The sequence below is a fragment of the Amphiprion ocellaris genome, chromosome 12 (genome assembly GCF_022539595.1).
Source record: "Amphiprion ocellaris isolate individual 3 ecotype Okinawa chromosome 12, ASM2253959v1, whole genome shotgun sequence".
NCBI lineage: Eukaryota > Metazoa > Chordata > Actinopteri > Pomacentridae > Amphiprion > Amphiprion ocellaris.
In genome coordinates this window covers 5152393-5179099 of record NC_072777.1, presented here as the reverse complement: position 1 = coordinate 5179099, position 26707 = coordinate 5152393, and the positions used below count along the sequence as shown (strand labels likewise).

Here is a 26707-nt window from a genome sequence, read left to right as displayed (position 1 = left end):
GCAAATGAAAAGTCTAAGTCATAAACTATCTGTATTAAGTAGAGACATCTTTTTTTATTATTATTCTGTAATACCTGGGGGCATTTTGAATACAATTGTACATGTTGATTCCTACTTTTTTTCAATTCATGTAAAATAAATAAAGAAATTTATCTTTGTTTTTTTTTTCTTTTTTGAAGCACTTTGGTCACCCTTTGGGCTGTTGTAAAGGACTATATAAATAAACTTTGATTGATTGATTGATTGATTGATTAGGATTTCTGACATTGTAACTGTGTCATACTGCCAAAAGACATTTTTTTTTATTCTCTCTACTTCTAACCTTAGTTATGCTGTTTCCACAGAGGTGCATTACTTTATTTTGCCTTGAAAAATGAGCACACAGTGAGGAAAAATGTGACTGCATCAAAAATAAACACCCAGAAACTTCTTGGGGTTCAGAGGGTTAATAGGACACAGCATGTAGATGAGGTACATCATTCTTATCAGACATTCGTTTTAATGTATTGGTGATTAAGTGCAGGTGAGTACAGAGCTGACCCTCCTGCATGCAACTAAATACTCGCACACATGCACCCTGCAGCTGACTTCCAAATTTAATCACGTGTGGCATTCCCACTCCCATCTGTCATCCCTCCCCTTCTCGTCTCACTGCTTTATTCACCCCAGTTTTCTTTTTCAATTAAAGGTGAGAAGACAGTGAGAGTTTGGCTGCTTTTGTGGTTATTTGTCGGTAGAATAACATGCTATAAAAGATTATCTTCTGAAGTGAAAATGTTTCTTTCTTTACCGTGACTCACACATGTAGCTTCCAGCCAAATTCTGTTAAGTTTAGACTTCAGCTGACATTCCACCAGTCATTTTGGCAGGTAACCAGCCTGCTTTGCCATTATATAAATTTCTCCAGGAACGCCTGCTGGTTACAGACACCATCTTAAAGCCGGAGGACCACGGTGATCTGATCTATAGGAGTATCACTGAATCTCTGCCAGCTGCGGGTCTGTGGTTGATCTTTTTTTGGTTGGATGCAAATGAGAACACGCTCACATGCTCTGTATGGCAAACCTAAAATACAGTGTAACGCTTGACTTTATTATAGCCGCTTGTGCCTGTGTCTTCTTCTTGTAAACTTACTTCCTGTGTTTGTATTTCTTCTGTTACAGCTAATAAACGTAAAGGCCTGCAGTGGGTAATAGATGTGACCATAGCGTACCCCAAAGCAAGACCCATGGACATCCAGACTTGGATCTTTGGATACAGGCCTCCTACAGTCACACATGTACACTACAGGTAAGAATCAGGTGTTATTCGTGACGCTCTCCTTCTCACTTTCGTTCAAACTCATATGCAAGGGATTGTTTGTCACCTGCATGAGAGAAAAAGCTGGGGCCATAATACTTTACCATGCAAATGTGCTATGCAAAAACCTGTGCCACGTGAAAATGCACCGCAGTACATCATAAAAAATGAATGCTGGCGTCAAAACTAGTAAATGGTGTTAATTTTAAAATATAAAGACTTACTCTGTACATGTAGCCCTCTTTGTTTTTGTGTCTTACCAGCAAACTAGAGAAAAATATGCATGAAGTTTAAAGTCGCTTAGGTCGAGTTCACACACTATTTTTAAAATTAACACCTGAGGAAAAAATAACTAATTTAAGTAACAGCTTCACAACTGTAAATCCAAAATAAACAGCCCCTATAGATAAGAGGCCCTTGTGAGAATTTTTGAAATGCAATAAGCCTCCTTATCTTTATCACCAGAAAGGCGTGAAATTTCAAAAACTTAAGCCTAATCAGAACTCTAAATCTGAGAATAAATAGCAGCCTTATTGCAATTAATCATTAAGCGTTGATGTTACTGAAGTCGTTTTAAGAATTCTGCAACTGCGACTTTTTTAAATTTGAAGCGACAGAAAAGTGAACCACGTCATTTTAATCATAGTGGTGCCAGGAGGCCTCAGAATTCACTTGTATTGAGCAAAAGCTGTTAAGTCCAACTACCGACAACACAGACTCTCTGCAAAAAGTTTGCCACGTTTCATAGTCGGTAAGTGGAGAGAACACGACTGATTTTGTAGAAACATGAAAACATGCTCATGGCAGACTCCAGATCTAGTAAATACAGGGGGTCCTCAGTTTATGACGTCCTTGACCTACGTCAATTCATTGTTACGTCGGAACTGGTTACATGGAAGTAGTTGGCGAGCGAAGTGAACAAATACGTAGTCACACGGTGCTGTAAGACGGTTTTGTTTAAGTTCGCTAATTGTACATCACCTTGGACTGTGCTACATTCACTAACTTTCTGCCCTTCATTATGGCTCCCGAGCGTAAGTCAGACTCTTCTGATGGCAGTGCTTTGAAGAAAATGAAAGCCATTTCCATGGAAATGAAAATAAATATAATAAAATACTCGTAACAGGGCGAAACACCGATGAACACCGGCCGGTTGCTTGGCCTAAGTCGCAAGACTGTCTCGATGATCATCGGCATTAGAAAAACACACAAAGGGACATTGTTAGATCAAGTTGTAATAACAATGCACCATATTCTGCTATGTTCTTGTAAAATGACTCATACATGCATGAAAGTCATTGGTATTCATGAATTTTCTGAATAACTCATCGATATATGTGATGCACGTAGTAACGGCTTTGTTTACATTTTCGCCGAAGTTCCGACTTACGGGGAAAACCGACTTCCGTCATGCCATAGGACCTTAACTCCGATGTAAGTCCTGTAATGGCATTTTTTGGCCGTCAAAGAAGAGACTTGGTCATTATAGTACCTGTTATGATACATTAATAGAATATTGCTTAGATGTTTAGATGATGGTGCTCAACCTAAAATCTTGTTTTTTTGTGTTATATGATGATTATCTAAATATTTTAGGGTTTTGAACTGTTATTTGAAGTTGTCATCTGGGGCACAGGCAAGTCATAATAGCCATTCTTTTTACGAACAAATTAAACAACTAGATAAATAATAAACTAATCATTTAGTGATCGAGTATTTGAAAGGTTTGGAAGTAGAGTGGTCTACCCCACTTTATGTAGTTTTTGTGAAAAATGAGTTCAAAGTTTTGTGTTTTCAAAAATGGTCTAACATTGGAAGCGCCACTGTAACGCTATATGTGGGTTGTGGGTTAGACCACTTTGTCACTAAAATCTAGACCATAAAATATTCCAGAAATGATATAAAACTAATTTTTTTAGTGGGTTGGACCACTCTGCTTCTATCCCCTGCACTTGTTAATTGAAGCTATTTTGTATTGCTATGTCTGTAGTCAACCACAGAAAATCTGGTTCCACTGAAATCATACCAACTCCTATTCAATTTATGGACGAGGGAAAGGAAAAAAAATCTTCACTTTAGCATTAGATGAACAACGTGCACTCTTCCTGCTAGCACTATCAACTGAAATGAATTATAAATAAACATAAATAGCGTTTGCAGCGTGTTAAACTGTTTATTTTATACTACAGCAGACTTAGAGGAGACCAGCATGTGCTTGCCACTATTTATTTGTGAAAATAGAACTATATCAAGTGGTGATCAACAAAACAGGAAGTATAACAACATATTGAGAAATATAACAGTCAGGTTTCACAAACTGCTGTTTGCCAAGTTTGCTCTCAATTTTTTCGCCTGTTTTCACAAAAGGCAGCCACCCTGACAACTGCTTTGACGTGTTATCAATCAGTTTGGAGCCAAATAAGAGTAAATCTTCAGTAAATGTTAAGAGGCAAAGTTAGCAACCTCTAGTAGGTTGTGCGAGTTCAAAGTTGTAAAAACTCACACGAAAAATAACAACACTTTGGTTTAGTGAGAACATGGACCAACAGGTGGACCAGTCGAACTGTAGACTGCCACCTGAGTTTTAAACCATTGTCTTGGATGATTTGATGATGAGGTTGGACTGCTGGTGTGCAAATACTAAAATGTGCAGACTTTTGTAGTTCTTTTTTGCACCCTTGTGGTGGCTTTGCGTGTTTCTGAAGCCAGCAATGTTTCAGGTTCCATGCCTAAAGAGGGCTAAAGTGGTTCTTTTTTGTGTTTTTTGTCTTACTTTGTGTCTGTTTTTTTTATGGTATTGTGTTTCTAGGTAGTAGTTTTGTGTCTTGTATGTGTTTTTTAGTGATTCTTGGGGGTTCTTTTGCCTTTCTTTGTGGTTCTTTATGGTTGTTTTGTTTCTCTTTGTCATCGTTTTGAGCTTTTTTTAAATATGCCTCTTGATGGTGGTTTTGTGTCTTTTGTGGTCAAAAGGGTTGAGTTGAATATAACATTAGAGGATTATTGGGGGTCACAAGACATGTTGCCTTGTGGCAAAACAACTTGAAAAAATTTGACATGATGAAAGTAAACAGTCACTACCTTATATGTTGTGTACCTAAGAATATCACTGCTGTTCTACAAAGCAGGTGCAGTTGCCCTTTCATAGTTTCTGCCCTCCAGATTCTCCTCATATCCATCCACTTGAGACTGTGGTGAAAGTGGGCCAGGATTAGTGGTTCTGTTGATTCGGTTCAAGATGAATGTAATCCTGTGTGCGTTGTCTTGACGGCTTAGATCAAAAAGAATGAATCCAGATTCTAACAATAGTCACCAGGTAGTAGACACCGTGACCTTTAGTGACCTCTTGACACAGCTCATGCGTGTGTTTGCACCTCAGGGTGCAGGGTGGGATAGGTCAAAGTAAAAGGTGATTTATGAACCCTGGCTTGCCGCCTCCTCTCTGGAGGCTTCTCTGCCTACTTGGACTAAAGCTAAGGACTCATTAAGTCTGTAATTAGACGAGCAGAAGATGCTCCAGTCCCAGCCCACCTCCGGGACTCTCTAATCAGCCATCGATACAATCGGCCTCCCTCGCTTGGTCAGCAGCTCTGCAGCCTGGGGATGGATGGGGAGGCACCCGGCCACAGCTGGTCCTGTTACAAGCGTGCACGCTCAGTTCCAGCCGTGTAGACAGTGCTGATCATAGAGAAGTTAGACCCATGCCGGTCCAGGTGCAGAGTCAACAAGAGGATTAATCTGCCTGCTGATCAAGGGAACACTGTGGGGGAGTGAGCAACGCGATGCACTCTGGTGATGCAGATGGGAGAGGTGGCTAGACAAGTGTGCCGCCCTACAGCTGTATTTCCGCTGCATCAGTTAAGGACAGTTCCTACAGCGAGTGCAGCGTTAGTTCACCAGCGTTCCCATAAATAATAAAAATTTATTAAATATCTTGTCATTTTGAAGAGTTATAGTAAAGTACACTGCACTTTAAAGAAAATACACGGTGCTGTACGCTTTGCTCTGAAAACGTAGTTCCCTGCTGAAGAAAAGTAGACATGGTTTGAATAACCTAAAACTAATCCATCATTAAAAAGACATTATTGATGTTTAAGGTCATGGTATTTTTAATGTCCGAGGGTGTGTTTGGTGCCACAGAAGAGCGTAAAACAAATACAGTCGAGGTCAGGTATTATAAGTTCTCAGCACCCGCGATGTGGCTCCTGTGTCTTTTCCAGAGTTCCTTCTTTCAATGAAGCTAAAATGCTAAAAGATGCCTCTAGAACTTCTTAGACTATACTCATGAAGTTGTTGTGCTATTTAGAAAACATGCTGAAAAGTCAATCCTCGAACATCACCAAGCCGATGGACCCTATCGGTGATTCAGCATGTTGAATCTATAGGCGGAGGCAGTCGGTCAGTGAGAGAGCTGACTGGTTTAATGCTTAGTTAAAAAAAAAAAAAATAGATGGATTTCACCCATTACTGTGGTGTTAACCTTTTTGTGCTCCTACAAAAAGAAAACCTGACCAAAAGCATAAAAACTGTTTTATGTGTGTGCGTCTCTTTGGATGATTACTACAGACTGTTGACTAGTTTTTTCATCTACATGTCGTGGTGTGTTCAAGTTGCGTCGGTGCATCAGGGCGCCACACCGGGCGGCTCTGTGTACGCTGACCTTAATAGCAGGCCGCCATCCTCGTGCCGCGTTATCGTTTCATGAGGCTGTATAGATTACGACTGTGCCTGAGCCTCGGCTTCACAACAGGCAGCTGAGTATTGAGTAATATTCTAGATGAATCCACGCTGAGCACTCTGCACTTTTTTAAATCCTTCCACCTTCCTCCTCCAGTCCTCCCCCCTCCCTCGCTGTGTCTCTTGCCCTCTCCCCATATAATCTCAGCCTCCCAGATTGCAGCATCATAAGCCCTCTGTGAATGGCAGATGGGAGAGCTAGGTGGGTGTACAGAGGCCGAGTGAGGGCAGTAGTGGGTGTTAAATACGTTGAAATCCTTTTCTTTTAAATGCACCTTCTCCTCTATTTTTTTTTTTTTTTTTATTATTATTTTGCTGCTGCGTGTGTTTCTGAAAGCGGCTGTTGGAAAATATCTGAGAGGTGACATGATTTATGGAGTCTGCCTGGTCATCACATGGATGCTTTTGAGCTGCACACCTGGCTTTCTCTTGGCCGTACACGCAGAATTGTTGAGCTTGCGGTCGTATGTACTGCTTTGTTAAGATGTGAGGCAGCTTTTTTTTTCCCCTCTCACAGCACTCTGCTCAAAAACATTTGTACTCAATGAGATTTAAATCAAACACTACATTTCCTACCTGTTCCTTGACTCATTTTTCGCTAATTGAGGTTCCCAACATTTCACCTTGGATCAATATCTCTCTTGTCCTACTCACGATTGTAATGACCGTTTCGGCGATTAGAGACAGGATAAATGAATGAGCAGAAGCTTTTTTTCTTCTTCTTTTTTTGTTTGTGTGTTCCCCGCAGAAACCCATCATAGGCGTCATCCCCCACCCATATTCCCTTCTTTTGATGGAGAACCCTCCTCCAGAGCTCATCAGCAGAGATTTAGATAATTCAGTAAAAGTACCTTTAATGTAAAAGTACTCATTTCCTAGTAAAAGACCTGCATTTATATCAGCTAAATGTACTTGAAGTAACAAAAGTAGAAGTGCTCATTATGCCAAAAGGCAGGATTCAGCTTTGTTGACTGACAAGCTAATCAGACAATTTGGGACTAATGCACACAAAAATATGAATCAAAATAGACAGTACAACAGATGACGAGCTAACACAAAACAAAGAGGAATAATACTCTTGAACGCATGAATGTAATACAACAAATGAAGCAATAAAATAAAGTTGTATATATGTTTATCTCTATTTCTTTATTATGTCATTGTTGCACTGCCTGCTCTACGTGTCTTTTTAATTGCCCCCTGGGGACAAATAAAGTTTTCTGAATCTGAATAAAACATCTTTAGCCGAGCTAGTATACGCAGTCTGTTGAGATGAGGCTGATTTGAACTTTTGAATTCGTTGTTTGACTGTTTAATCTGCAAAAAGATATTTCTCTGAAAAGCTGCATTGAAAACATTTTGAAATATTCTTGCTACTCTGTAGGGACGCACGGATCCAATACACTGAATTAGTATCAGGCCCAATAATAGCATTAATAAGCACACCAGGTATCCGTTTGATAAAACACATACATAGTAAATGCAGCGTCTCTTGTCTGTGTCGGTATAAAAAGTCAAGGCTTCCTCTGCCAGTTACATTGTTTCATTATCTCCAGGTCATTTCTGGTGTCATGCTGTGTAGTGCAACTTGTATATCTGGATAAAGGAGTGTGATGGTATTTAATCGGTACTCGGCATCAGCAGAGTTGAGTTATGTGACTCAACATCAAGAAAGAAGAAGTGTTGGAGTGGTGCAGATTTTAGTTTTTTATATGAAAATAATACTTTAAGGGCCTCACTTTCATGCCGAGCAGGGTTCCAGCGTGAAACCATAATTTTGTCGAGTGCAAGTAAACATTATCATTGGTGGGCGTAAGGTTTATCAGGAGTATATATGGATGTAGATTTGCTTTTTCCCGTACATACGCTACAGGCCAAAAGTTTGGAAGCAACTTCAAGCTTCAATGTCTTTCTTAAAAAGGTAAAAATGACAAAAAACAGTATGAATTCTGTGGATTTTGGGATGTATTCATTGCGTGATCAGACTTTTCTTTCATTGATATGCAACATTTTCCTCCATTTCCTTTAGGTATACATTGATGTTACCAGACAATTGCTGAATAAATGTTAACAAAAGAAAAGAAGGGCTTAGTTTTAGAGTTGAGAAGATTTACAAGAGTCACAACTTTGGTGCAAAACTTTAAAAAAAAACAAATCATAGTTTGCATTATTCGCTTTAGGTCTTTGGCTTTTGAGAGTTTGCGTACAAAAATCCCATTACATCTCAGCTGTGTCTATATCTCTATAACTATGACAGAAATGTCTACAAAGATACAGCTGAATAAAGAAACAAGAGTACAGATACAAATACCTGATAATGATAGTAAAAATCTATTCTGATGAGTGACTCTTTATATAATAATCAGGCTTATTTTGTTGTAAAGTATACCAATGAAACTGTAATCTGACAAATTTTATCTTGCTTCCAAACTTTTGGCCTGTCGTCTGTTCTGCATAACATTGCAGGTCGGTGTCCATCTGCTCTGAGTTGCTGTGGCTGATTCCTCCTCTCTGCTGGTCTAGATGCTGTGGACTACAGTGCACCTGACTCACAGGTGTTTCTGTAGTTTGTTGCTCTATTTTAGCACCATGATATGCTGTGCAAAAGCTGAGCGCTGCACATATCTGTGACATTTGTTCTTGCTGATTTGGCCGAGTCATGTTTTTTTACCGTTTGCTAGATTAGAGACATTAGTGTCTTTTAGTGTGTTAACGTCCTTGTGCGCTTTAATGACGTTCTGGTAATCGTGCAGTACTCTGGCTGTTTCATGCTGTCACACAGTGTTATCTCGGCTCATCTGGTATGCCAGTTATAAACACTGTTGTTCGTCAGGTCACTTGTTTGGGGAGGGGTCAGCAGATTGATTATTTTGGGGAGGGATAGGCCAGTAGCTCCCTGTAATTAAGAATGCACTGTTGACCAGTCAGTAATAAACCAGCCACTACTCCCTAGTGCTGCCAGGCACCCACAGTCCATGCAGCCTTTTGAACTGTTCTCCTGCAGGCTGGACCATGCACCTTCTTACTGATTATTTTTCTTTATTATATCCTGATGCCATCATAAACCGAGATCACCTCCAAGACTTTGCAGTGCCTCCTATCGAATAATTGAAGATTTTTTTTTCCAAGACCAATGCACACATGTTTTTGAGGCTCATTATATGCCAAATAAAAGACAGAAGTGCTGATGCTGTGGATTTAAAAGGACAATATTTACATCTAAAATGTAGTGGAGTAGAAAGATAAAATAGTATAATGTAAAAACGCCTTTAATCACAAAACCTACCAGTGGGTTTGACAGGTATGTAGTGAAAAATAATCACTGAAATTACAACATGTACCAGAGCCAGAAACTATGAAAATAAGAGTGGCCACACTTTCCAGCAGTCTTTCAACTAATTATGTCTGAATTTTGTGTGTGAATTTTAACCAGATCTCATAAAATTTCATCTGAATTCATTTATTCTACGTGTCTCATTTAAAAACTGGCCAAAAATAATCTGTTTGCATTAACCAGATTCTGCAAAAATCAAGACACTCTGCGCTCCTTGGCACATGCGTGAAGCCATTGGTGACTCATGACAAAAATGCAGGGATTTTCCAGCTGAACTGCATGTGATGTTTACATAGAGCAGACCACAGACAGGCATAGAAAGAAATCAGTAATGTAAAATATCTGGGGTTTGCTGAGCCACTTTTTGTTTGCGAAACTAATGATCGAATAAATTAAATTTTTATTTATTCTTTTCTGATTTGTTGCTTCTTTAACAACTGCAAAAAAGCCTTTTTTCTACTTCTGGTAATGGCCGTGTGAGCAATGAGAATACATTGAGTAAAGAACAGTGGCAGGAGTAGAGAACAGGGTTCGGAGGGTAAAGTACATTACTTGAGCAAATGTTCCTGCTGTTTGTCTTTGGGTGGAGCGTCCGCTTTAAATGACCTCGACCATGAACCCTAATAAGCAGCAGGATGTTCTGACATCAGTCAGTTCAGGCCACATAGCTCCAACATACCTGTGGCAGGGTGGTTTTATTGCCCCCTGCCCCGGACTTCTGCACTGATAACAGGTCGACGCTCCTCTTCTCGGCTGTTATTCACTTCTATACTGTCGCTGCTCTACACTGACAACAGAAACACCCTGTCAGAGGCATATGGTCGCTGTGCCGAGGTGAAACTTTGCTCCTGCCACGTAGACACAAAGATCAAAGAGGGGACGAATACGTGCTAGAAATTGCCGTGCATTCGGGTCAGATTTTATTGCTTCAGTTTGTCTAGACGAGGAAAAAAATAACACATACCTGTGTTTGATTCCAAAAGGCGTAAACTACTTACACATGAGGCAGTTTTGATGGGGAAATCAAATTCTGGTGACTGTCACCTGTAAGTTTACTGAACCGGCATCTTCAACTTGGCAACTTTCTCACTGAGTCTGGCGACTTTCCAAATCCTCCTGTCAACTTTTTTTTTTTAATTTGTTGCTAGCAACAAATCTAGCAAGTTTTTCTGGTGTTTTGGGAGACTGACATGAAAGTACGTATCGTTCTGCAGTTGCTGTCCTCAACGAGCAGCCGTCCCCGTCCCAAAGCGCTCACAGATGGTCCCAGTAACCTCGCAGCAGTCCCAGCTGCAGTCAGATTAGAGTAGACTGTAGACTGTACAATATGTAATTATATATATTACATTTTATACCGTCTATGGAAGAGATCCACACCACTCCGCGTCCAGACGACAAATGAATCACGCAAAGCCGCTGCTGATCACGTCCTGGCTTACAGAGCGGGATGTAAATGTTTCTTCACTGTCACACACAAATCAATCACTGCTTTTGACTCTCAGCCTCAGTCACATCCTCACCTCGTCCACTGTGTGTCTGCCTCTGTGTGACATAAGCTAAACATCTAGCTAGCGAACTAGCTCTTCATGCCTCCGTCTAAACCAGGGGTATTCAACTAAAACTCAAAGAGGTCCAGTCAGAGAAAATGGGTTAAAGCAAAGGTCCAGAACATCATAAAGTCTAACTTGAATTAGTGTGATATATGGTGATGTAACCTAGTAGTTTGATTAGGATCTGTATGTAATCAATGTAACTGACCGTCAAATCAAATAAAGTCAGTACGGTTGAAAAATAGCTTTTATTCAATGGCGTTATTTAGCGACTTTTAGGAAAGCCAATAGCAACTTTCCTTACTGAGGAGGTGGCAACACTGTGTAGAGCTCTGTTTTAGTAGCAATCTCTAACGCAACGATATCATTACAAAATTAATGGTCAGAAGAAGCTACATTAAAAGCCCTTAAATTGCCCTTTTTCAAATCTTTTAAAAAAGTTTTGTAAATACACGAATATAAAGTAGACTTCCATAGTGGCATGTTGGGATTTTTCTCAACTTTCCTCCCCCTGGTCCGGCCCTCTCTGTCATTGTTGGTTTCTGTCGTTCCACACCACACCATTTCCTGGAACACAGGCAGCCTCGAGACAGAGAGGAAGCAGATTAAAGACCAAATGGAGCAATTAACGAGCGGACTCCTGCCGTCCCTCAACTTCTCTGCGATTGCAGATAAGGGCTTCTTGGCATTCTGCAAGGGAGGGCCCTTAAGAGTCGCTTAGAGTGTGTGGTTTGCTCAGGGATCTCCATCGACCTCTGGGAAGTCACGTGACTGTTGATGCAGCACAGCACAAATATAACAAAGATGTATGTGTGAATTTACAGTGTTTGATTGTCGTCCCATACAACTGACCCATAGGAGGATTGATAAGCAGAACTCAAAGGCAGCAGTTTGGAGCTTCGTTGCACTCAGGACCCTTATCTCAACTAGAAAGAGACAGTGAGCAGGACAGGAGACTTTTCTTTAGTCCCACAGCCACACTGGCCACTAATCTCAATATTCACCTTTTACAACGTCGTGCCAGAGAGCAAGTCTCCCAGGGCACTTCTTTGTTTCTCAAGATTTCACAGCCAGAGATTTAGGGCCTTGTAGAGTCCCCAAACAATGACTGGCTTCCCTCCAAAGAGGCTTGTTGAGTGGACAGACTTCTACAGCCGTGGTACAAATTTAATTAGCTTCCTTAGACCAGTTCAGAGTGGAAACAATATCTCAAGAATAAGAGCCGCACAGAAGCTAAACGGCTCAAACGTGGCAGTAAATATAAATTGACGTAAAGCTTCTTATTTACTCTGTTTATTAGCCTAATTTGTGTGGATTTTTTTTCAATGAGTAAATGCATCGCCCAACAATCCTGAGAAGTACATATTTCTTCATCTATTCATGTACTGTCCACAGAAGTCGATGCGTCATTTGTAAGGGAAGACGTACATTGCGTGTTCGCGCAGATCGACGTGTGGTAAAAGCCTGAAGGTTATTGACAGGAGAAAGTGCAGCTCTCCCCCAGCTGTCTGTCTGTTCACCAGGGTGTCAGGTTAACAAGCAGCCCGGTGCCAAGTGGGTTAGGGTGGAAATGAGAGCGCAGCCGTGGCCCCGGGCCAGCACACCACCACCAGTTCCTCACCACCACCACCACTATTGTACGCTGTGACACATGCTGCTGAAACTCTGCTTCTCACTCAGCACAATATTGACACAGTAGAGCAGCGTTTCATTTCTCACACCAGCGCAAACTAAACCACAGCAGAGCATTGTTGCAGACCGCGAGGCTCGAACGCCGATCAGAGTCTGTGAGGGAAAACAAGACCACCGATGGTGGCCGCAGCCTGAACTGTAGCACGACCTGTTGCACGTCAGCAGCCAATAGAGTCCTGGCTTATGTACCTCCTCTCCAAGGCGGCGACACATGCTGACAAATAACTTCTCACCTACATTTTAAGGTCTTTCAGAGGTCACAGCCTGTACTTTTTTGTAGCATCTATGGATAAACTGATATTGGGATGTTAAATGTGTCTGTCTTAAGTAATTTTTGACCATTTTGAGTCATTTTGTACATTTCGAAGTCGATTTGGAAAGATTTTTGTCATCTGTGATAACTTTTGTGTGATGCTGGACAGTTTTACTCCAATTTTGGATCATTTGAGTCATTTTAGACAAATTTTGAGTCATTTTGGACAAAATCTGCATCATTCTGCAAAGTTTCAGTCATTCTGCATCACTTTTAATCATTTAAGAGAAATTCTGGCTGATTTTGGATAATTTTCCAGTCATTTTAGACTATTTTCATGTCATCCTATAGGCATTTTAGATCATTTCTGGAAATACATCTGTAATTCTGCATCATTTTCAAGTCATTTTGGACGCATTTTGAATTATTTTGGATCCTTTTTGAAGCCTCTTGGACAATAAGGGTTTGCAAGCAGAGTGGTCTAACCCACTTTCTGTAGTTTCTGAGCAAAATAACTAGTAAAATCAAAGAATAATAACCTATAAATAACAACAATTCCAACTTTTTCCCTTTATTTTAGTGCAAAAAAGTACAATCCTGAAAAGGTTCACAGTTAATGAACGGTCTTCTTGCAAAACATTATGAACAAACTGACATTTCTCAAGAAAAATAAGTGAAATTTCAACAACATGATGCCTCAGTTTATTATTTACAGATCAGAGTATCTACAAAAGGCACAAAACATTAACTGAATAATATGGTGTTTTACTTTATGATGAAAAAAACTTGTCAAGATCTAGAAAATATTTTAAATTTACTTTTATTTCCACATCTGTGTAGTTATCCAGTGACACCAGTGCTGAAGTGGGAACTATTAAGGAAAAGATTAAGTTGTCCCCCTGACTTATAAATATATTAAATGTATACATAATAAATACAGATAAGTTGGAACAGTGCATTGGGCAAATTTAAAATAGCAGTTGCTTTAACTGAAAAACCTGTACTTAATGTCGTCTCTGCAAGTTTTCTTTTCATAGCTGAAATATTTCCACGTTGCACTTCTTTTTGCAAACTGTTCTTTTTCAGTGTGCACTTCATTTTGCCATGCACATGGGGAGCCAACATGTGTCTTTGTCTAGTTTTCATAACGTTTAAGGCAGCAAATTATTATCGCTGTAGTTTTGTTTTGTTTTTTAGGTTAGTAATTGATGTTGCTACGATTTAAGACAGCTTCATAACAACACCTTACAGTCTTTTGCACACTTTTTGTGTACTTTCAAGCTACTAATAGTATAGTTAAAATCTGTCTGGGTTTTTGTTGGATAAATTTACATCTTAAGGAGATCTTGCACTCAGTTTTAGGTCAATTAGCTTTAATGGATTTCAGAAACAGCCAAGCAACGCCAGGTTTAGAGATAAAAGCTGCTGGACTTTTAATCACTCATAGAAACGCAGCCGTTATTCCATGTTCCATTCCCTCCCCATTACTAAAAGTTAGAAAAGCTGGAATAACAGATTTTTAAACTGCGAAAGTAATTGTTGTTGCAGCATTATAAATTATTCTTAGTACTTCTTACCTAAAGTGTCCTAAAATGTCGAACCGGGTGTTCTCAGGGCAAGATATGAACCCAGCGACCTTCCCACTTCTTGGTTGATTTTGGTGCTAAGTGGCTGATCTGACTCCACTTCTGCACATGTGGCTACAGACGCTGTTCTCAAAACAAACCTTGCTGATAAAGCAGCGTAATCAGCTGATACGGGGAAGAATCTAAGCATATCGTTGTTGTTTCTCTGGACCCAAGTCAGCGGCTCCTCCTTCAACCTCAGCTGTTCTCAGCGGCTTGTGCAGCTGCTCTGAACGCCAAAAGAGATCCTGATTTTGTGCATGAATATTTCAGCTGCAGGAAAGCGCCGTGGCAGAAGACCCTAAATGCTCGATGCATCCGATAAGTGGCCCGAGTCGGCTTTAGTTTTCCTCTTACAGCGCTATCGGTTTACATGTTGGCACAAAGAGGGCCCTTGGAAGGCATCGTGTAGTAGAGCAGGTGTTCTCACACGTGTTACATTAGAGCATAGGTTTAATCATTCGTTCGCTTGTATTTAATGACACTACTGTCGCTCAATTTGCCTCACAAAAATAGACTTTTAATTGAGCTACATGTGCAGACAAAGTATATAGTATATACAGTATAGTACAGGGGTATTGTACAGATGTAGTATAGTACAGAGGTATTGTTCATTTATAGTATAGTACAGAGGTATTGTTCATATACAGTATAGTACAGGGGTATTGTACAGATGTAGTATAGTACAGAGGTATTGTTCATATATAGTATAGTACAGGAGTATTCATCTAAAACTCAAAGTCATGGGAACCCCACATGTATTTAGTTGGTGATGCAGAAATCCCATAAACGTGTTTTTATGTTTGGTCTGTTTAAACTGCTGCTACAGCAGCTGATAGAACACAAATAAGAAAACTGATCAGTTTATTAGTATTTATTACAGAGAATATTCAATCAGTAACATTAGTTTCATTTTGATTTGGCCACAAATTAAAGTGATTTCCTTTATTATGAGACAGTGTCAGACCTACATGCACTTCAATACAATATCATGTTTGAATATATGAATTTTGATAGTTTTATTGTGCAGCTGTCTGTTAGAAATAATCGGCTGCATTGATTGTTAAAATATATTAACACACATTTACCAGTTTTCTACCAGCATTCCTGTCTTACATAGTTTCTAGTTGCAGCTTTTTGCCATCATAAATTTTTATATTCCTCATTATTCTCCATTAAAACAGCCTGTTGACTGAAGCAGCTGAACGCCATTGGTTCATTTTTTGCGGAAAACGTTTCAAATGATCGTTAAATGCTCCTGTTTGTGTGACAAGTTTGAAGCAGAAAGTGTGAGTTAAGAATGAAAGTTGAAAACCACCTTCATACCTGTTAACTCTGACTGAGGTTTTAGTTTTTGTCGACTCACAAAGAAAGTCTATGTCAAACTGCCTTCATAGTTCAACCTCTGATCTGCTAAATGCCGTAAACACTAGAAAAGCTGTGCCTTTTAAAACAGAAGTGTCCCATCAAATTTAAAATCTCCTTCTAATTTATTGATTATAGTTCTGGGTCCGTCATACCTGCTCCAGCTCTTACAACTTTTTTTTTTATTGTTATTTAACTATTTGCATGGCCTTCAACATGTCATGTCCTGGTCGTTTATTAACACTTTGATTTATTTTGCTTATTTCTTTATATATATTTATTTATTGTGTGTTTTTATTCTTATTCTTGTTTCGCTCTGGAACAGGTGCTCAATACATTTCACTGCACCTTATACTGTGTAAAATTGTGTTTGAGAAAAAATAAGGGTCTCTGAATCTTGAATCTCATGTGCATGTAACAGGAAAGACACCTGATACCTGCGAACAGAGGAGGAGAAGCTTCACAGCACATCTTGCCTCTGCCTCTAATCACCCTATCAGGTGGCCACAGCAGCTTAGCTCAACTTTGTAGCCCGGTGTTGTGTTACTGTTGGTCAAAAAAGCCTTTTTATGTTCAAAACTTCAGCTTTATGAGATCCTCTAACAGCCAAAAGTGGTAGATTTTTGTCTACTTCACCTTAAATTTAATTCTGAGCTTCCAGGGACATGAAAGTTGCTCTACTTAGACGGGGCCTCGTTCAGACTTGCCACAGAGTAACACCCGGACAGTGAACTGCTGGATAATGAGCAGAAGTGTCCATAGTTTTGCACCTAAAATATTGGAACTGAATCGACAGGTGCGTGTGCTGAATCACCGGCTCCTGCCCTTCTGATCTGTGGAATGAGAAGACCCAGCCTTTTCCTGACTTCTTCGATTCAAAGCCTTTCCTGCAATCAATGTCCGTCTTTCTGTCAGTCAGTCTTTTACTAAGAACTTTTCCGACCAACCATTCTCAGAATAAGGAGTCAGCGAGAAGAAGAAAAGGCTTCAACTATACTCAGCATAATCGAAATGTTTTGAAATCTATGAAGGCTCATTGTGATTCATTTATATTACATTTTTTATTTAATTTAGAGCATTGTGTTTAAGCTTTTATTGAAATTAGGACTCCACTGACAATTATTTTATCAATTAATCGCATGTTGTTGTTTTTTTTGATTCAATGATTTCTGAGTTTGTGGATAAATTTAAGGGGTTAGAAGAGAGAGTGCTCAAACCCACAATTTCTGTAATATTTTAGTGGCAAAGTGGTCTAACCCGCAACCCAATTATAGTGTTACAGTGACGCTTCGAATGTCAGACCATTCTGGAAAATGCAAAACTTTGAAGCCGTTTTTCTCAAAAACTACAGAAAGTGGTTTAGACCACGCTGCTTCCAAACCCTTGATTTGAGGCAAACGTCTTGGCCGACTATAACCACTGAGTTACTCTCGTTAGTGACCAAAAAATACTTCATATTTGAGCGGCTGAAATCAAATATTGTTTGGCTCGTTTTGCTGAAGAAATGATCACTGCATTAGATTCATTTGCTATAGAATTTGTCCAGTTTGACTACTAAGAATTGGAACAAAAATGCCTTGTTGTCATAAATTAACACATTAGTCCCGCTTCTCATTATTTCCTGTTTTTGTAATATTGATGTTTTTATTGTCGGGGGGTAGCTGCTGTCACTGTAAGCACAGATGATCGTCATGATGCCTGCAGCAGACCGTGAGAATCAAGCCTGTCGTCTCAGACTGTACATAAAAGACAGACGTCCTCCTGACAGCAGATTGCTTTTTAATATACAATATATCGATCACTCCAGCGATCCATGCTGTATTACTTCCCTCCTGCAGAAGCTTTGGCTGTGATCATTATTATCCGATTAGGAATACTGAGCAAATGTTGAGTGCAGAGGAAATGCTCGTCTGAGGGAGGAGACTGTAACCTCTATTTGAAGGTGACCAGGAGCTGCCAGTGTGGGAGTGCAGCCTACTAGAGACCCCTTCTGGCTACAGACAAGATTTCATCAGCGCTGTCATCCTGCCTTGTAAAAGTGACCCTTTTTCATCAGCCGCCTACTGTTTTTGCAGTGTCAGCCGCTGATTCGGTCTCCGCGTTGCATTTAAGAAGTCATTTCTCGTTTGTTTTTTGCAAAAAAAAAACGTCTAGAAGTGGATAATCGAGGAAGCGAATCAGACGATTGACAGCTAAATGTTAGTCATACCAGAATAATCGGCAATAACTATGACAACCAGTTCAGTATTTAAAACTTCTATGATGGGAAGTGGTTTTATTTTAAGGGATTTTGGAGTGTTGTTTTTGAGAATGCAGCAGGATTCAGACCTGCTTCAATACAAGTCCATGCCTTAGTTGTGTTATTTAGCTATACCTGAATTAATTACTGATTTATCTGCAGATCAATTCACATTTCACCGAGTAACTGTTGTTCTAATCAAATGCCAAAACAAAATAAATAATCATTGCATTTTTTCCTCCATCATTTGACCAATAAGGGGCTACAACAAACAACTATTTTTATTTTTGAATATTCTGCCAATTTATTTCCTCGATTAATTGATTGTGTTTCATCTGTAAAATGTCAAAAAAAATGAAAAAAATTTTGTCCTTAATCCAAAGATACTCAGTTTACAGTCACATAGGAATAAAGAAACAAGAAAATATTCATATTTAACAACGTGGAAACAGAGAATTGTGTCTTTTTTCTCTATTAAGTAATTAATTACCCAAACTGATTAATCAATTAGCAAATAGTTTACTAACTGACAACTAATCCATCCATTAATTAATCATTGCAGCTCTATTATCAGATGTCTAGTGTTGTCGACCAATAGTTTAATACCAAAGTACAAAAATGACAAATTGATGTTGAAAGTGAACTTTTTTAAAATCATTTTTCTTAGGAAATTTCATAGTGTTTGCCACTGTATCACTTTTGCATTGCTCTGTTCTTGAGATATATGCTGCCCCTTGCACAGTTTTTGATATATAGATTTCTATTTTCATCTTTTACTCCACTATTTAGTCATTTTTTATTGTCATTTTCTTTTTTAGATTATTTATCTTGTATGTTTACAAGGGAGAAAGTCATCCAGAATTTCACTGTACACTTTGTTTAATGACAGTAAATCTTATGTTCTCTTAAAAAATATGACTCAGTAAATGTGAGCATTTTCAGAATGTACTTTTTTGCACTAAAACAAAGGGAAAAATTTGGAGTTGTTGTTTATTTATAGTTAATTATGCTGTGATTTTACTAATCACTTGAGATCAAATTGGGCTGAATGTGGCCTCTGAACTAAAATGAGTTTAACACCCCTGGTTTATATTGATATAAAACAAAATTCACCAAAAAAACCCCAAAACCCTAATACAGGGAGTCCTCATCTTACGGCAGAGTTCCCTTCCTACGGATCGATGTAAGTTGATTTTTGCCTTAAGTTGGAACTCCCGCAAAAATGTATCGTGCATCACGATATCGATCCATTCTTCAGAAAAATCATGAATACCAATGACTTTCATGCATGTGTGAGTCATTTTACAAGAAGATAACAGAATATGTTGCACTGTTTTCACAACTTGAGTGTTTTATTATATCTAATTTCACTTCCATGGAGATGGCTTTCCTTTTCTTTGAAGCACTGAGTGAGTCTGACTTTCACTTGGGAGCCATAATGAAGGGCAAAAAGTTAGCGAATGTAGCACAATCCAAGGTGGTGTACAACTGGTGAATGTAAGCAAAACCGTCTTACAGCGCAGCGTGACGATGTGTTCGTCTGCTCCGCTCACTAACTAGTTTCATGTAACCAGTTCTGATGTAGTGACGAAACGCCGTAGGTCGAGGGCGTCATAAACCGAGGACCCGCTGTAATAGATGGTTTGATTGATAATAGACATAAATTATCGCCAGCCCAACTAGTTCCTAGCATAGCGGATTAATTGTGAGTCAAAGTCTGATGACAAAATGATCCAATAGCGCTGCTTCCCACTTTCTTGATGGCTAAAACCGATTTAAATCGTGCGGTTTCACTTTTTCCTCCCACTCGCTTCCAAACGAGACATTTGTGGAGCTCGTCTGTCTGCCGTCAGAACTCCCCTCAGCACTTCTGTCTCCCTGTGACGCTCTGATGAGTCTGCCAGCTAATGAATACCCGGAACAAGCTGAAGCTACGGCAAACACAGACCGCTGTAATAGACTCTGGTTTGAAATAGACTGCTCCGCTCGGGGACCACAGCCGACTCCCTGGGTTTGGACTGCAGCTTCCACGACAGATCAATGCAGACGTTTTTCTGTTTTTTTCATTTTAGCTGAGTGAGACTTCAGTAATCCTTTTTTGTGTTTCATCTCTCTCCCTGTCTGCCCGTCTCTGTCTTCTTTTTCAGGATGTACCCAATAAAAGAGGTTCCTGTGGAGGCCGAGGCCCTGACTGACTGGCTGTATCAGAGGTTTGTGGAGAAAGAAGAGCTGCTGGCCCACTTCTACAAGACAGGTCCGTGCCGCCGTGTCGGTCTGATAAAGTCAAACTGAAATGCTGTGATGATTTTTTTTTCTATTTTCCAAAAGAGGTTGAAGCAGTGTTTGATTGTAAACACATTCAGATGCAAAGCAGAAGGAGCTATTTTTAGTATCTGTGCTTCTGAAAGGAAAAGTCCCATTCATTTTTCCCATAGGAAATGATTCATGAATTATATCTGGAGAACTTCTATTGCTTGGATCGGCTGAAAATTCTCTTCACTGCAGGACAAAAGTTTGAAAGCAGCTTCAAGTTTCTGTTCACAATGTCTTCCTTAAAAACCAGTATGGATTTTGATGGGTTTTGGGATGTATTTACTACAGAATCGGACTTTGCTTTCATTGATATGCACCATTTTCCTGTGTCCATATCTCTATAACTACCACAGAAATGTCTAGAAAGAAACATCAGAGCAAAGAAACAAGAATACAGATACAAATACCTGATAATTACAGTAAAAATCTATTCTGACGAGTGACTATTTTATTTTGAATTTTTATCCCAAGAAGGATAAGACGACTTGATTTTACCTATTTTTTTGACTGAAATTGATCCTGAAATTGATTTTTTTTTTGTTTTTTTATATTTTTTAGATACTTGAGGTGCTTGTACTGTTTTAACTAAACTGTCTGAAAAACAAAAAGTGTTCACAGCTTATTTAAATTTGTTAACGTTCACGCTGATATGAACTTCAAATATTATAAATCGCCATATTCTCTGGGCTGAGTGTTTCTGATGAGCAAAAAAAAAATTTAAGGCTCAAAAAATACATGCAGTTTTAGCAGAAATCAAAAATAATGTATTTTAAATATGTTATCAGATAACGTGGTGGAGCTAAACTAAGGAAAATAGGAGAATTATCAGTAAAAGCTCCAGCAGCATTTTGTAACCATTTTGCTTCTTTTCCATATAATAATTTAAACAAGGATTAAATATATAATTATTTTAAAGTGTATGAACCATTTGTGTGGCGGTCAGAAAAAAAATCTCGTTGAAATACAACTTTAACACCGAAACTGTACAACTGGAAAGTTTCAAAATGCAGCGGCTCACATAAATAACGTAACTTAATGGATTATTTAAAACAAATCTTAAGATTTTTAACATTTTTATTGTTAGCTATTGGAGTGAGCTGCAACACAATACTTATCATTTAAAAGTATAATCCTCTGCATCGTTTTAGTCAGCTATAACTGCTGCTATAACTCCTATCGCTGTTGATCACAATGTCACCAATGAATCTTGGGAGATTGTTGGGCTACGAAGGATCCACCTGATGCATCCTTCGTAGCCGTGGAAAAGAAAGACGTATTTGTCTAAATCTGCCTTCAAATGCAGCCTTCAAGGGATGCAGCCTCTGAATGGTGACGCGGCTAAAGTGTTGCTCAAACTCATACCTCTGGCTGGCTTCTTCTCCATGGCAACAGAGGCTCATGGGTATTGTAGTTTTAAAAGCTGCCAAAAGGACGGAGAAAACAGGATTTCTCTGAAGCAAAGCTGAAATAATTGAAGCCGGTGGCCAGAACACAAGCTGACGTGATCGTTACATCGCCCCAGAGGGTGTTAAGCAACACCGAGGATACTGGTAAAACGAAAAACACAGAACAGGGAAAAATGCTTCCAGAACCAACAAAGCCCTCGCATGTTTCCCATGGCAACAGTTGACTGACATGTGAGGGCACCTGTTGCTAGGAGACACATAATGCTGTATAACCTTTAAATGTTTTTAACCCTGTTTCAACAAACACACACACTGTTGTTTATAAAACCACAAATAATTTATAGTTGATATTTTTGCTGTTTTCATATACAATTGAGAAAAAATGAAAGTTATTTTTTAAAGATATTGTTGTAAACGTGTTGAACATGACAAGTGTAAAGCACTCGTACACTGACTTGAAACCTAGTTTGGCACCACCTATGATAAGGATGTCAAACATAAGGCCCGCACGCCAAAACCAGCCAGCCAGAGGGTCCAATCCGGCCTGCCGATGACTTTGCAAAGTGTAAAAATTACAGAGATGAAATTGAATGCTTGTAGTGAAAATGTTTAAAGACATTGAACATTGTGCAATATAATGTGAGTCAGCAGTTTCAGTATGACAGTTTGGTTCAGTTTGATGCCCTGCCACGACTTTTATACATTTTTTATGTATAAATGTTATACATTTCCAAGGCAGGGGACAACTGAACTTTCTAATTCATAGTCCTCAATTAAATTTGTGTGCTGTGTCAGGATTACTACACAGATGTGGAAATGAATGTAAAATTAAAGTGATTTCTAGATCTTGACAAGTTGTAAAATACTATATTGTTCATTTCCAGATACCTGCGACTAAATGTTTTGTGTCTTTGTAGATATGCTGATCTGTAAGTTGTGATACACAAATGATAAACTGAGGCATAATATTGTTGAAATTTCACTTTTTTTTCTTGAAAAAAAAACACACAGGTCGGTCATAATGTTTTGTAAAAACAATAGTTCCTTAAATGTGAACATTTTCAGAATGTACTTTTTTGCACTAAAACAAAGGGGGAAAATTGGAGTTGTTCTTTATTTATCGTTAATTATGCTGTGATTTTACTGGTCACTTGGGATCAAATTGGGCCCCTGAACTAAAATGAGTTTGACACCCCTGATCTACAGCAACAAACCAAGAAAGTCTTTGTGATGCGTCTGTGTTTGTCCGTCTCTTAACAGAATCATTCCCTCCTCTGGAAGGACAGAAGGAGGCAGCTTCCCGGCAGATGATCCTCGATCCCTTGTGGCTGTGCATCATCCAGTCGCTGGCTTTCGCCTCCGGCTACATGTGGTACAGCGTCCTCCAGTACCTCTACTGCTGTTTATTTTGAGCTCGCTGACGAGGTCTTCATCGGACCACTGGAAAAGCCTCAGGATCAGTTGGTGTGTGGCCCAGCGTCACACTTAACCCCCCCTCCCCCCCTCCCCTTACGATGGGTGAATGTACATTTGCAACAGTTGGAGAGACTTAATAGGAAACGAAAAAATTAACAAAAAAACAAAAAACATATGAAGACAAACTACACCGACACACAGATTTCCAGAGAAACCCGTACAATAGCGAAACTGGTCACAGGCAACTCGCACACAACCCTAACGCCACACACTCGCTGCAGCGGCCTAGCAGAATAATCTCTTCACACTCGTCACGACTCACATTTTGATGTTTACACGTCCTCATACATGTAGACACTCACACGTACAGGAGTTTTTATTCGGAGTTAACGAAACGAGGCTCAGGACTCCTCCAGAAGATGCTCTGGACCGGACTCTCTCCCTCTCCTAGGCTTTAGCCGTAGTAGTTTTACAGAGTATAAAGTATGGATGTGTGTGAGTGAGTGTGAGCGAATACATGTGACTAGAAGTATAATGTCTGCCCTTGTTCTTCTTCCTGGCGAGAGTCGAAGTCCACTGGACCTCTCTTCCAGCCTGCTGCCCCGTCGGCCGGCTGCACCTTCCAGAGCGAGCGGCCGTATGAACGCTGAGGCCGGACGCTCCTCTGGCCTTCATTGCACTAAGGATCCATACTGCCCTAACTGCTCCCTGCCCCAGGAAATACTCCTGAACGGTAGCTGTCGATGTTTTGCTTTCTTTTATTTTTCTCCTCCACTTTAACCCGCATATCTTCACAACAACGGCCATTGTATTTGTTGTTGACGTCTCTTTATTGTTTTGTTGTTGTCGGGACTTTTTTTTCTTTTTCCCCAGTGTCCGCCTGTCTGTTGAGTCAGTATTGTGAGCTCGCTGAGAAAAGGGGGATCATGTTTACACTGGCGGCCTGCTGAAAGCCTAAAGGGATGGTGGCTGCGATGTGGCGCTTGATTGAGGATTTATTTTTGTTATTATTAATTTTTTTTTCGTGACAGACCTGGAAGGAGGACAAGAAGATGTGCCGTATTTAAAAGAAAAAAAATCATGGTGGCGACGCAGGGCAAGATTGGCAGTTTGATCACCTAAAAAAAAACAAACAAGTAACTTCTTCTTTGTGGATTTCACCCCCTTTTCCACCCTCTGCTCTCCAACACAAACATGCACACACTCGACCATGTGCAGCTACACGGCAGAATCTGTCCGGAGGATCCTCTCGACACGACAGACTGAGAAGGCAGAGACTCTTATTCCCCCATTGGACTACATAGTTTTACAAATATTTAAGCCATATGCTTAGTGTCGTCGGGGTGGGGGGAAAAAAAGACATGATTTTTATAGGAAGCTACCCTAATGTTCAGCATTCTACAATAGAGATTTTGGCTTACAGAACTATAGGTGTCATTACTGTAAATTTACAGCATAACCTGCCTAAGTGAGTGTGTGTGGTTGTCTCTCCCCCCCGCTCCCATTTTTGATATATACGATTCATGTCGTGTTGCTCTGTGACGTCAGAGTTTCACCTCCAAGTGGTCAAATTTTTAATTCATTTTAAGTCACGCGGACTGTTCTTGTCCTCATGTCATGGTTCGTTTTCAATCTTGTACATAAAGCTGAGGAAGAGTTTTCATTGTCGAGAATGACGGCAGCGTGTTTTCGGTCTGTGACAATTTCAGAGAATTTTATTTTAAAATATGAATGTTTAAAAAAAAAAAAAAAAAAAACAGAAGAAGAGAGAACAGATTTCCCCTTCATTTCTCAGTGTTACCCTGTATTTGTTTTGACCAGCAAGTTAAACGTGTGCTTCATGAGCTACTGTAGGTCCACGCTGCACGGCGACACGCGGGGCCCACTTTCAAACTTGTACCTTGTTTTTTGAATCATCAGGATTTAGTGGAGAAAACTATCAAGCCTTACCGGACGTCCTGGTTGACCACAATCCCAAAACGATGCTGTTTCCTCGCATTCCCTTCTCGCTGTGAAGATGGTTTCGGGGTGTCGAGGTAAAACTGGGCCGACGAGGAGGGAATCATCGTCACTTCCGAGAGAAACTGGCAGAGCCCTGCAATGGCGCAGCTGTTGTCTCTCGAATGTACTCGTGTCGTGGTTTTGAGGTCGGTTATCTGTAATTTGCTTAGCCTGCTTTAACTATGAAAATTATAGAGGAGCAGTAATTATCATTGTCATAAACTAATGCATAAAAGGTGCATTTTCGTAGTGCTGGCTGCCCTCTGTTGGTAAAAAAAAAAAAAACTGTGAAATGCAAATAAAAAAAGGGCTACCTGACTAGGTAGGTTAAAACATTTTTAATCAGACTGTAAATGTGTTTCATCCCGCGGCCCTTTCAGATTCCCCTCCATTGTGAGAGTGACTTGAAATTAAGCTTAATATTTTTTTCCACCTTTTTTTTTTTTTGACCATGTTTCCAAAGAAGGCAGGGAAATAATGTTTTCCTAGATGTGGTTTTAGGAAATAAACACAATAGGGATTTAAATTATACTAGAACTGTCTGTAATTTTCCATTTTGTACTTCTCCTGTAATTCCTAGCTAAACAGCCATTTTACAACACAAAAAACTTGTGCTGGAATAAAACATCATAAAGATCCTAACTGTTTGTCACTTTAATTTGTTTTTGCACTCTACATGAAACAAGGTAACTGGAGGTAATGTATGACTAAAATACACCTGACAAGAGAAATCTGTGGGGGTTGTTTTTTTTCCACTTATCAGATTTCTTCTTTAAAATCACCACATTGCAATTGTAAATTATTGAAAACATTAAAAAAGGAAAAATTAATATGTATAAGGATGATGCAATAAGTTAATATATAGCTAAAAAATCTGCATACAAATTATTTAATGTGAGTTTTTCCAATTTTAAAATTAGTTTTTGAATCTTTTTGGATTTCTAACTTTTTTTTTAGCTTTAGTTTTGTACTTGCTAACTTGTAAATTCCATCCTGCATTTTATTAAATAAGTGAAGATTTACACATAATTATATTATAATGGACTTCACCATACAACCTATTTGTTAGTTAGATATTAGCTGTTTCTCATTAACTGCACAAAGTAAATGCATTAAACTGTGTAGCAACGCTAGCTGCTGTAGCTAGAGACAAAGGAAATGTTAGCATGCTAATGTAATTGTTGCATGGCCTGTTTAGAATAAAACAGCCATTATAACATATGGTTCATATACTGAGGCACTTGTTTAAAAATCCTTTTTAACAGAAATATAAATTACTTCTATTACTGATTTGTAATAATTTACCCCCAGGAAATGTCATGTGTAGCTGTGTAGCGTAGCTAACTGTTGTAGCTAATGGACGAAGGAAATGCTAGCATGCTAATTTTACCATTATATAACCAGTATAAAGGGTAACAAAGGCAATATGAAATATAGTTTATACATTGAGGTGCTTGTTTAAAAATTCTGTAACAATGAT

General features: G+C 39.3%; 1 protein-coding gene across 3 annotated transcripts in view; it reads left to right on the top strand.

Moving 5' to 3' along the window:
* The window catches only part of lpgat1 (lysophosphatidylglycerol acyltransferase 1), a 69660-nt gene extending 43791 nt beyond the window's left edge, over window positions 1-25869 (top strand). For 2 of the 3 annotated variants that reach the window (XM_023297016.3, XM_023297017.3), the window contains exons 6-8: window positions 1164-1290; window positions 20239-20345; window positions 23071-25869. In XM_023297016.3, coding sequence (XP_023152784.1) covers window positions 1164-1290; window positions 20239-20345; window positions 23071-23222 — 386 coding nt within the window. In that variant the 3' untranslated portion in view covers window positions 23223-25869. The remainder of the gene's footprint in view (window positions 1-1163; window positions 1291-20238; window positions 20346-23070) is intronic. The other variant, XR_004846310.2, reaches the window with a different exon arrangement.
* Window positions 25870-26707: the final 838 nt, after the last annotated feature.